Below are 12,814 nucleotides of genomic sequence, written 5' to 3' on the forward strand. Positions count from 1 at the left end.
GAAAGTCGATCACTTCACTTTAAACATCTGCCATTTTGTCCCAGATTAATATTTTATAAAACGGAACGATTAAAGACTAGATAAACTATTGTACTAACTAAATCTTCTTCGGTTTTTTATTTCAGATAACCCAGTTCCGAATAATGTTGGTCACCGCAAAACGTGTTTCTAAAAGCAGCTTCCGGGAAATCAGTTGTAATTGCGCAATAACTAAATATTTTTATACCAACACATAATATAATAACCTGTTAAAGTGTCCCTCATCTGAATACAAAAACCATTACATAAAAATATGCATGTACTTTCTGAAATAAATTCCCAAAGAATTTAATCTTTTTCTACTCCTTGACGATAGGTAACCCCTTAAACTTTCGTCTGACCAAGCAGGTTTGAAGTTCGTACATACTTCTTAGGCATGGTTCTAATACGAAAAAACAACTCGATGGCATTAAATAGAAAGAATTATAAAAATATTACTCCACACGGTCATAAAAGGAAGGATTGAAAATCTCTGCACAAAGTACATAGTGTTAACGGATGTGCGAGAGGTTGTAAAATTCGTTTGTCATAATCTATTGATTTTTTGTATAACTGTTCACACAAATGTATAAAATGTATTCTAGTTACAGTGTGAAATTAGATCAAGACGATACTTTTATAACTTACCAGAATTTACTGAATATAAAAGAAGGTAAAATCCAAAATCTATTGTCGTCTTAGCAGTTACACTAAATTGAACGGAATTAGTGCAAATGGTAACGGCATCTGTGCATTATTTAAAAAATTATTCAGAAGTGGCATATTACCTGCGGTGGCATATTACCCCGAGTTACCCTATTTAATATTTCGGCTGAATTGAAAATTTGACCGAAGCTTTTCGAAATAGAAACCACCACCCAAATGCAACTGTATCATCTGAGGGATGAAGAAAGGATTTCTGAGATATCAACAGAGTATTTTCTCATCCCCAGCGGAGGCGAACGTAAAAAGTATGCTTATTTAAAAGGCATCTGTTTGACAAGAAGGTAACGAAGGAACTGCCGTTCGGTGTGTCGCCGAGACATCTCCCCGAGATCGAAGACATTCGCAAATAATAATATTCCACTCTTTAATATTCCTCCACCCTTGACGTTCCTGCACTTCCAACCTCTACCACTTTTCCTCCCTTTCTTCTCCGAGGGGGGTCCCTTCATGCAAGAGCATCCTCTGTACCGAATCTGACGTTTTAATCTCAAGTATCCAGATGGGATCCGCGATTTCGTATATAAGAAACGGAACGACGAGTGAGAAAGAGCGGAACGAATAAGGATGAAAAGGAACGGGGAAGAGAGGGCGGAGAGGACACTTCTCAGACAGAATAAAAAGAGGTACACCGGAGGGAGAGTCTTTCAGAAGGGGTGGGGGTTAAAAAAAGAAACAAAAGGACGAAATCGATGGTGGAGACAATTTGTGCTTGCACCGCTGCTTTTGTGCTCTGCCCCCGCTCGTTCGCGACAAAAGGTTAGCTTTGCGACTTCGAAGCACTTCGTTCGAAAGGTAAATTATAGAAGGGCTAATTTAGTTCAGGGTCGAGGATTCATAGCTGCCTCTTTTTTTTAACGATTTTATCGTGGCAGCGAGAGTCGTTGCGAGTTGGTAATTCGCAGATGATTTAAAGAGAGCCGAAGCTTCTTATCGAGAAGTTTATTTACGCTTTCGGATCCGTTCTTCGTTCAAAGAAAATGGTAAAAGCGAGGGAGCCAGACACGATGGCCGATGCTCGAGCAGGTTCGGTTTTGCTGGAAAACTCGAGATCGTTGGCGCGGTCTCTGCGGCGACATTACGGCGTTATACAATATGTTACACTGAAAGCGATAGTCGTTGCACTTTGTGATTTGCCCATCCCTCCGGCCCTCCACGCCTCGTGCATTCTCGTTGCTCGGTAGAAAGTCACTTTCCTATCGCACGACCCCTCTCTTTCGCCTTCTTGGACACTGCGCTACACTGACTTGGCACGCGTTATTTATTATTCTTATTACTATTTATTCACCCCTCCCGTTCCTTTAATATGTCACTAACTACTCAGTCAATCTTCGCGTGTACCCGTGTGTATGTGTTCGTATGTGTGTGTGTGTGTGTGTATGGTATGGCGAGTGTGATTTCGCGTCTGTGCGTGTCGTAACTCCTTGCATCCATGAACCTCTAACTTCATTTTATTCCTCTGTTCGCTTTAAATCGAGTCCGTTAATTACAGATGATCGACCTGGAAGGCGCCATCCGGTTCTGCTTATCGCACGTTCGACACCGCGATAAGGGCGAGCATTAACAGCAATCCTGTCGTCGTGATGGCTGCCGCTGAGTCTGGGAACAGATTATAATAGAATGGATTAGAAATCTTGCTGTAAAATTCTCGTGTGTTGGAATCTATTTAAGTAGGTATGAATTCGAAGAAATTATAAATTCGTTGGGCTTGAGTAAGGATTTTACCCTGCTGGCACCTCTCCAATTGTAAGTCAAAGTGCTCAGTGAGGCAGTTTATGTTATAAAAGTGCAGTGGCAGTTTTAAGGAAAAAGGCCCAGGTGGCAAAAGTTTTGAGGGGCCTATTCTTTCGGGAAAATAAAGAGGTAGTTTGTTAAAAACGGGCTAAGTGTATTAGTACAGAAAAAAATATAGTGTGTGCGTAAAATGATAATTTTTTTTTAAGATAGGACCCTTGGGAGGGCGTTTTGAGCAGGGGCCCACTCGGCCACGTGGGCACTGCTCATTGGCCCCTCATTAAGGGGAGATTCTCGTCTAACAGCTCCAAAAGTAACTGATATGTATTTAAGAATTTTTTTGGATAAAACTGTTGGCAATATTGGATTAAACTCTTTTGGGATATAAGGAGGCATCTGTAAACTTGCAGAAAATATATTTTTTTATGTCGATGTTTCTTATTGTTTATTAATTATTGTGGAACCTTTTCCACCTCTTCGACGATGTAACTCCTGTTGGTGGGATGTCAAGCACTTATTGCAAAAAAAAATAGAAGTTTCTTAAAGTAAGATAGTTTACGCTGGGATCGGTTCACTTTAAAGAAAAAGAGTGAAACATTGAAAGAGTTACAGCGTTTGAAAGAAAAAGTAGAGTTTTTCCTAATTTTTCATATTATTCTTTATATCGACGAAAAAAGTATTATAAATTAAAACTAAAATTAAAATTTTACGTCCAGTACCAGCATAAATTACACTAGTTCGCAGTCATTTCTCGACGTAGACTCCTGTATGAAATTCTTATGTAAGGTGGTCCCCTAAACTCAAAAATCGACATGAGACAAAATCCTATCGATACGTTTTCGAGATATCGCCCGATGAATATTTTGGTAATTTTTTAAGAAGACGACCCGACGTTTTTGGCCATATCTCGCGTTAGTATTGACCGATTTGATCGCGACGACTCTTAAATTAAAGATAATTAAATTGCATACAACTCTTTCTGACAGTGTTTTCCAATCCGACCAATAGTTTAGGCGAAATCGAGCGAAACGTAAGAAAAATGTAATGTTTTGGGGCCGAAATTGAAATCGAAAATTCACATAGAAATTATCATGTGACGTCCAGTTTTTTATTTTTTTATGTAGAGTGCGCACCTCTACGAAGTAAACAAGCCCAATCTGAGCAAAATCCGTGCACAAATAAGGAAGTTATGGGCCATACAGCAGGAGTGCCTATTTTCAACTTTTTCCCTATTTTTGCATTTCTTCCTGTTTCATTGCTAATTACGTATTTGTCTTCGATGAAAACAAATTTAAATGTATTTTATTTACTTTTATTTTATTTTTAAAAAGTACTTCTGGCTCTTTCTGTTTCATTTCTCTTACAAGGAACCAGTCGTAGTCACCCATCATTGACTCATCCCAGAATCCTTCGTAGTGCCTCTCAATACTTTTCATCTGCTGATGAAATCTCTCGCCATGTTCATCGCTTACAACACCAAGATTTGGTGGGAAGAAATCCAAATGCGAGTCGAGGAAATGGATCTTCAAAGATATCTTAATGCCAACATTGAGAGAATGATGAAGTAAAAAGCATGTTACAGCAGAAGATCCATACAAATGATATTATTACAAACAGCACTACATACCAATTTTCTTATAGTTCTTGAGCAAATCATTGATGATTTTCACAAAGTCTGGACTTTTATTGCTGCCGAGAAAGCCAGCGACGACCAATCGAAACGAATGAAACGCGGCAGCTTCATTTCGCCATAAATGCAATTCAAATTGCTCACTTTCCAGCAACTTTTTGACCTGTGGCCCATCGAAAACGACTTCCTTGATCTTGCCGTCGGAAAGTTTCAGGAAAATGGTCTTAAAATATATGAATGCATCACTTGTTTGTAATAATTTCATTTGTATCGATCATCTGCTGTAACATGATTTTTATTTCTTTATTCTCTCAATATATGCGTTAAGATGTCTTTGAAGATCCATTTCCTCCACTCGCATTTGAATTTCTTCCCACCAATTCTGGGACGAGACAATGATGGGTGACTGCGTCTGGTTCTTTGTAAGAGAAACTGATCTCAATGCGGACAAAAGAAACAGGAAGAACCAAAATTTAAAAAAAAAAATAATAAAATACATTTAAATTTGTTTTCATCGAAGACAAATAGGGAAAAAGTTGAAAATAGGCACTCCTGCTACATAGCCCATAACTTCCTTATTTGTGTACGAATTTTGCTCAGATTGGGCTTGTTTTCTTCGTAAAGGTGCGCACTTTATGCAAAAAAAAATAAGAAACTGGACGTCACATGATAATTTCTATGTGAATTTTTTATTTCAATTTCGACCCCAAAACATTACATTTTTCTTAAGTTTCGCTCGATATCGCCTAAACTATTGGTCGGATTGGAAAACACTGTCAGAAAGAGTTGTAAGCAATTTAATTATCTTTAATTTAAGAGTCGTCGCGATCAAATCGGTCAACTCTATCGCGAGATATGGACAAAAACGTCGGGTCGTCTTCTTAAAAAATTACCAAAATATTCATCGGGCGATATCTCGAAAACGTATCCATATGATTTTGTCTCGTGTCGATTTTTGAGTTTAGGGGACCACCTTACATAAGAATTTCGTAGTGGAGTCTCGATCAAAAATAATTTTTTGGTATTTTGTAAACTAGCGTTATTTAACTTTAAGAAAATTTTCTTCTTTTTGCAATCAAATGACTGTGACAGGTGCTACACCTGACGCCAATATCGTCGAAGAGGTTAACACAATTCCACAATAATTAATAAATAATAAAAAGGATCGCCATAAAAAAAAATTCTACAAGTTTAAATCCCTCCTTATATCCCAAAAGAGTTTAATGCAATAACAACAATAGTTTTGTCCAAAAAAATTTATAAATTTCGGGGGCTGTTACACGAGAAACTTCCCTTAAATCCGCCACTGTAAAAGTGCTGTAACCGTGAAGAATTTGAAAAATCTTAAGACTCTTCAACATGCCAATACACTTTACTACACACATACAAAAACTCGATCATATCGAACTCTTTCAGATTGTATACACTAAACCACTTTCAACAACTAACAACTCTTTCAAACTAGAATGAAGCGATACTCAACCCTCCCACATATAGAATCCATCGGGCTCGATCCATGAAACTACTCAGTAAGCTAAAAAGTGCAACCCCAACAGGCAACGTTTAATTTTCACAACGTCCACTCCTCCCACCCCCTGTCCAGCGACGGGAACATAGGGAAGAGAAACATTTTTGCGTAACGAAGGCTGAAGGCCCCCCGTGCTCTCATCCCGGCGCATTAAAACTGGCTAAACCACCGGGAAATCGCGGGAGCCGCGGCCCGTGCCCGTAAAAATCGCGCCAGTGGCCCCGAAAGGGTTGATGCACAATCAAGAAGTTCCGACCCGTTGTTCCGGCGGAAAGACAGGCTGCGAAGGATCCTTCCGCCGAGGGGAAAAGTCAGCGGGAGGACCAGCAACGAACAAGGGGGTGGCGAGGCCAAGGGCGGGTGGAGTTGCGGGGTAAGAGGGGCTGGGAAGAATAACTGACTAGTTATTCTTCCGGCTGGCCTGTCCTATACTTTTAGCTATTACTCGCTTCGAGGGAGATGCATTCCGCCGGCTCCTCCTGGCCTCACTCATCTCTAATTACAAATCAGAAACAACCCGGTGCACCTTCGCCCCAATCATCCCTCCCCCCTGCTCTCTCTTCGTTCTCATTTCCCGTTCGTTTCTCAGCCCTGCGACCACCTTCTCGGCTCCTCGCGACCGCCACGCTAACGTTCTCCATTTTCTTCCGTAACCAGTCCCCCTCTCCAAGGGAGTATCGTACCCTCTCTTCACTCCCCACACCCTCTGTTTTTGTTCCATCGACATTTTCCATCGGTTTTGTCGTCCTCCCTCCGCGGCGATTTTTTACCCCCTCACGCTGATCCAGCCGGGGCCAAATTTTTTTCAGGGGTAATTTGCGCCGTTCGTTTCGACGCATTGGGTGCTCGTAAAACGGCCACTGTTTGTTAGTGAATTCTGATGGTTGTGGGGATGAAATTCTGTTCGAGTCCAGTGGTTTCTTGATGGTACGCTGATTGTTGGTTGTCGCTTTGATTATTACTTGTACATTTCAAGTTTCAGATAATGTCTGCGTCGCACAGTGGGGCGAGAATGTTTATTTGGACATCGGCCAAAATTTGAAGGGTCGAAATTCTGTACTATAGCTTCGTTAAATATTTATTAAGTGTTCGAAGCATTAGAAAACACAAAGAAATAAAGTTTATATTCACATTAGGTTTGATCCAATTGTATACGAATCTGACCTTTATGAAAATTTCGGTCATTTTGTTTTTCACTTGCACCACCTTAAACAATTATTGCCTAAATCCTATTACTTCATAAGTTCTCAACATTTTACGTATTACTGTGTATTTTATGATTAATGATTTTGTACAAACAAACATTCCGAATTAATTTGGATTTCATCGCTAAACAACTGTGCCTATAAAATAAAAATCCGTTGCACTCAATACTATAATAATTCAACTAATGATTTAAAGTTTTGCTCAAAGTCGCCCAAGGTCTAAAATACCTGAATTTATCCTTTAATGGTAAGGTTTTAAAAAGCAGAAAAATTAGCTGCTACTAGCTACGATTAATAAAATAAATCTAACGAAAACATTTCAGTTTATACGCATTTAGGCTAGCATTAACACATAATTAATTTTTAAATGTATATGTTGCTGTTCATATTTGTAATAAAATTTTTATATTTCATAATGAACCGTGACTATAAGTCATACTTAATAATTTTGGTACGGTATGTGCGAAAAACGGTTAAAAAAAAATGTATTAAAAAAAAAATTTATAAAAAAAATTTACAAGGTTTTTTTTTAACGCGGAGACATCTTCAAAATGCACCTCGACGCCTCCAGAAGGGAATCTCCCTTGGACGCCACGGTAGTGTGGGATTTTTACCCACTAAAACCCCACGGCCACTATGAAATTTTTAATAATTTACATGCAAATATCTTTAATATTAAGGCCCATTGGCAAAAACGCTCGGACACCTATTTACTTATTTTCGACATAGATCCAGCGTGCGAAAGCTCATAAAAATCGGTGTCTATCTCATGGTGTCCCACCCTTGATAGTCGTAGAAAGCCCAGAAGGATTGCAACTTTTTATTTCCTAAATCTCAGTTATTCTACTTGACATGAATCGAAAGTGTGCAAATTTTTAGAATGAAAGCCCAAACCGTTTGGAAGTAATTACCGTGTCCAGTTATTGTCCTTACGTCGTCGCGCGGGCCCGCGTGAACCGCGATAGATTCAGCAGCAGCAATCTATCCCGAATTACCATTGATCCCCAATTACGCGCGAAAAGAAATAGAATCAACTTGGATGAGCAGCGGGAAATTGCCACTGCGCGCGCGCACGCACACGTGCCTGGAGACAATTAAAAGCAGGAACGACGGAGTAAGCCTCGGATGGGAAGCCCGGGATAGGAAATATGTTGAGCAGCCCGTGAAATTCAATCGGGCGCATAACGAAATGTAATAAAGACCGACGCTGAGACTCGCGCGCCATCCGTCCCTCGGAAACTCCCCGCAGTAGCCAGGCCAGTGTGCGACGATCCCAGCGCGAGACAGTTCGGGGCGTCTCGGATATCGAGGCCCCTGGTTCCCAGTTCGAAAACGAATTTACCGGAGGACAGGCTACTCCGGGAAACCGTTCGACCTTCGATACAACGAGGTTCCCCAGCTACCAAAGAACTGGAAGTACTTATCAAGTTGTGGAGGGCTCGCAGTTCCACGAGACCCGCGTTCTAGCCCCACCCTTTCCCATCCCCGTTCACCTTTTTCCTTCTCCCACCCCGGCCGGGCAAAATTACCTACTTCCACGGAGCTATCGGGATCGAGCCCGCGGAGAAAACGGATTTTCACACTTTGCCATTATGCAAATTTCTTTTAAAAAGAAACTACGCCTGCGGGGAGACCGGCTGTATCGGGGGCCGAGCGGCGGGGGTGGAGGGCGTGAGTCTGTTCTAAGAGACCCGGAAAGGCCGGACGGGGATATCGTTGCGTAACCAGGGGTGGGGGGGGGGGGGAGAAAGAAATATTCCGATAACGCCGCGGGCCCAGAGGAATTCTGCCAGGGCGTCGAGGCCCCTGACCCACGGCTGGCCGACGTTCGAACCTCCTGTCGTTTAAATGCCGCTGCGTAGCCGCGAAATGCCGGATAAACCGCAACTCCGCTCGAAAGTCCGGCGTGGTTTTGTTTCCTTCGGTGCTCATTTGCCGCGTCTGCCCTATTCCACCGCGAGACTTCAATGGCAGGCATCGATTCTGACGCGCCCTCGCCGGACTTGCCCGACTGTCCGTCCCCGGTATCGGTGTCCGACAGGGCTATTATTAATTTTTCCGACTGACGGAGGCGCCGGGCAACGGCCGGCCCGATTAATGAGCAGGGCGACGACGAAATTCCCGATGAGCCGCGATCGTCTGCCACTGTTCCTCTTCTTTTTTACCCCGACGTCCCCTCTATTAGCGGCGGCTGTGAATTTAGTCGTGAAGCTTCGAGAGCTCGCTCTACTCCAGACACACTAATTGCGGGAAATTATATACTGGATGCCCGTTCTCATACGCTATCCGCGTTTTTCTTGTGGCTCGTTATTTAGGCAGAGATTGATGAATTGTAATTAGCTGCTCGTGGCTCTGCAAGTGCGATGGAGTGTAATGGGGAAGGTTACCATCGATTCTTTAGTCCGTGGAATAAGTGTAAGGGAAATGGGTGGAGGAGACGTTAGCCGTGTCTATCGGGCTGTCCCGTTTAAATTAGACCACGGTTACACGTAGCAACAGAGCTTACCGCTGTCCGGGGTCCAACCGTAATTCCTTTTCCTATCTGGGTCGCTCGATTTTTGCTCCGACTTGCCGATCTCGCTGAGGTTCGACTGGAATTTATTACCTGCAAGCAAAATAGACGCCCGATCTAAATGAAACTTGACACACAATGAAACTGCGAAATTACATAGGCTGTGGGTGGGCCGGGGCGTGTATATATCGAGCTGGACGGCGTCTGTTTTAAATGAAAATATGGCCGCCACGAAATTAAATGCAAATGTCTTGAAAGTTTCGACGGGGAATGGAACGGTGGCTCGCGTTTTGCCCCTTCGATTACTGTAGCAGTTACAAGCGTGAACAAATCCAATCGGTGTTCCAGACTGTTTCTTTAACTTGGGAAACGCGTTTGATATTAGCAGGAGTCTTTCATTGTGTCAGTTCCTTCTTTTTTATGTAGGGACTATGTTTGCAGTTTTCTAGGAAGAAACTAGAGTTGGGCATTAAATAAATGTAAAATTATTTAAATAACGGATCGAATAAAATAAAAGTTATTTTTACTTTAGATAACGTTAGATTATTCCATGAATAAAGTTAATTTTTTTATTTGATGTGAATTTACTCGACTAACTCAGGTTAACTTTATTCGACACACGACGAATAATATTTTTTAACTTTTGTTCGCTATTCGAAATATTATTTAAATAAATATTTTACTCGTCCCTGGAGGAAACTAATTGAAGGGTTTGGTGCAATAAGGGGACTAGCGCTTGAAAATGCGAAAAATTATTGTCCAAATGTTAAAAAAGTAATTTAATAAAACTATATTTTAATATAGCGATATATGTAAATCTTGCGCGCCACTAACAATCAGCAGCCGCGTATAATGCGCTAGTTAGCAGTCTTAGCACTCGCGTTGACTGTTGGTGGCACGCGAGATTTATATATCCCCATATAAAACTTCAAAAAAGTAAAAAAATATACGCCAAGTACATGAAATCAAATAAATCACAAAAGAATAGAAGATAATAATAATTAGAATATAAAAAAAGATGTGAAATCAAAATGAGCTGCAAGTACATAGAGGTGTTTTCCAATTGCGCTTAAGATGACACAACGACATATACACAGCTAAAATGCTGTGTACATACATTCCATTACCCATATCGCGGATATTTTAATAATGCGAAGATAAAATGTAACATCTAGACATTTGCCTAGATGTCCGCGACCTGGAAGTCAAATACTTGGCGTGGCCAGGCAAGGTATTCTCAGATCATCAATACGCATACCTTCCCTCTCGCAGGCTTTCAAATAATTTGCCAATTTAAAACTCTGACAATATGAGTACATTTTCATTATATTGCGTTTTAAAATAATTCTAAGATCATTCATCGACACCGATACCTTTCCTCTCACAAGCTTTCAGATAATTTGTCAATTTAAAACTCTGCCAATATGAATACACTTTCATTATTTTGCGTCTTTAAATAATTCTTATTCATCAACACCTTGACCTTGCCTGGTCGCGCCAAGTATTTGACTTCCAGGCCGCGGACATCTAGGCAAATGTCTAGATGTTACATTTTATTTTAAGCGCAGTTGGAAAGCACCTTTATGTACTTGCAGCTCATTTTGATTTCACATCTTTTTTTTATATTCTAATTATTATTATTTTCTATTCTTTTGTCATTTATTTGATTTCATGTAATTGGTATAATTTTTTTTACTTTTTGAAGTTTTTTTATGGGGATCTCACTTCTTTTTACAAAGATAATTTGGAGAGCAAATGACTTCATATAATTTTTAATATTATATTTATTATTATCTTCTATTTTTTGTGATTTATTTGATAATACTCTTTTTCGTCCTCGACTTTTTTGTGTATGTATTTGGCTTATTTTTTTACTTTTCTGAAGTTTTTTGGGGGGAGCTCACTTCTTTTTACAAAGATAATTTGCGTAGGGAATGATTTCAGATAATTTTTAATATTATAAATTACAAATTATCATGGGACAGAATTAAGGATAAATCCATATATATATATATATATATATATATATATATATATATATAAATCCTCAGATTAGTTACAAATAAAAAACAGTTTGATGATATTCAAACATGTCGCAATTCAAATTTCGGCAACTTACCTTGTGTTTGAGACTGCATTTTGGTTGCAATTCAATGGTACAACGATACATATTTGTAAAAACACGTTTATAACTTCGTTATAACTTGACGGTAAGCTGTCAAAATTTGGAGTAGACTGCATAGTGAAGATAGCGATTGACGAACGAAACATGTGTTAGTTTCTGTTGGCTGAAGGTGTGCGTGTAACGCGTATACGTATTATGTTGACGAAAAAATTTCTTGGAGAAGACGAAGAAAAATCTTAAAATTTCCAACTGATCGATGAGACGATATTATGATATCTCTGTTATGCGCGGACCGATTTTATTGAAATTGGTCTTATTCGAAAGCTTATATGCGGTTTACATAAGAAAAATGCCTTTAAATTTAGGAAATATTGCAGGCGTGATGAGATATTAATGAAATAAGTTTCAGGTTAGGTTGGAATAGACCGGCGACGAGTAAATGATAGCGGTAGCGACAGTCGACATATACAGGGTGTCTTTTCTGTACTTTTGCTTTCCTGTACTTGGCGTCGAGACGCTACCGCGTCTCTAGATATCCCCATATTTTCTACAATTATTTATCAATTATTAATCAGTGTGAAAATTAGTGAAAATCCTTCTTGTATATTAAGGAAATACTTTGTCGCTCCAAATTATATGTATCTCAAATTTGCGTCGATACTTTTTAACAGCGAACGTTGAAAAACATGAGTTCTCTGTCCAGCATTACTTATTAATTAAATATTATTACATTTTTTTTTATAAGGATTTTCCATTAATATTTACTTCAGTAATTGTAATGATTGGATAAACAAATTGTAAATAGAAAAAGAAATGTGTGTCGTGAAGAGCTTTACAACGTTATATATTTTAAAATACAGTTTAACAACATTTAATTTTCCAGGATTCTTTAGCGTTTGGACAATAATTTTTCGCATTTTCGAGCACTAGTCTCCTTATTGCATCCGACCCTTCAATTCATGTTATTTTACATACAGTAGGTTGTCTATCAGGCTACTGTTAATGCTAGCATCTGCAGTGGGGAATAATGTGGTCAGTAGTATAGGTCAACGATAAGTCAGCCAGATACGGTTGAGGAGTGTAGTTACAGAATGTGATAATATTTTATAGATTCTAGGAAGTGATTTATATTCAGATGTCAGATACTAGGGATAATGCGCCTTTAAAGTAATCGCGAAATAAAGCAGAGAGATGGGACGTAAAGTTGCGAATAATTTTGGGTGATTTTCGTAACAATTTGTCGCTTGATCTCAGTACCTAATTCATTTTATACCAATTGTAGCATCGACCCGTTGCATTTTCGATACTAAAATTTTTCATCCGACAGGCGAGATGTTTG

General features: G+C 39.7%; 1 protein-coding gene across 3 annotated transcripts in view; it reads right to left on the reverse strand.

Annotated features, from left to right (window-relative positions):
- Positions 1-666: 666 nt before the first annotated feature.
- LOC143372797 (lachesin) overlaps positions 667-12,814 on the reverse strand; it is a 562,432-nt gene continuing 550,284 nt past the window's right edge. For 2 of the 3 annotated variants that reach the window (XM_076819351.1, XM_076819350.1), the window contains exons 10-11: positions 9,345-9,443; positions 667-2,340 (exon numbers count right to left, since the gene is read on the reverse strand). In XM_076819351.1, the coding sequence (XP_076675466.1) occupies positions 2,267-2,340; positions 9,345-9,443 (173 nt within the window). In that variant the 3' untranslated portion in view covers positions 667-2,266. The remainder of the gene's footprint in view (positions 2,341-9,344; positions 9,444-12,814) is intronic. The other variant, XM_076819352.1, reaches the window with a different exon arrangement.

Source organism: Andrena cerasifolii, chromosome 9 (assembly GCF_050908995.1).
Source record: "Andrena cerasifolii isolate SP2316 chromosome 9, iyAndCera1_principal, whole genome shotgun sequence".
Lineage (NCBI taxonomy): Eukaryota > Metazoa > Arthropoda > Insecta > Hymenoptera > Andrenidae > Andrena > Andrena cerasifolii.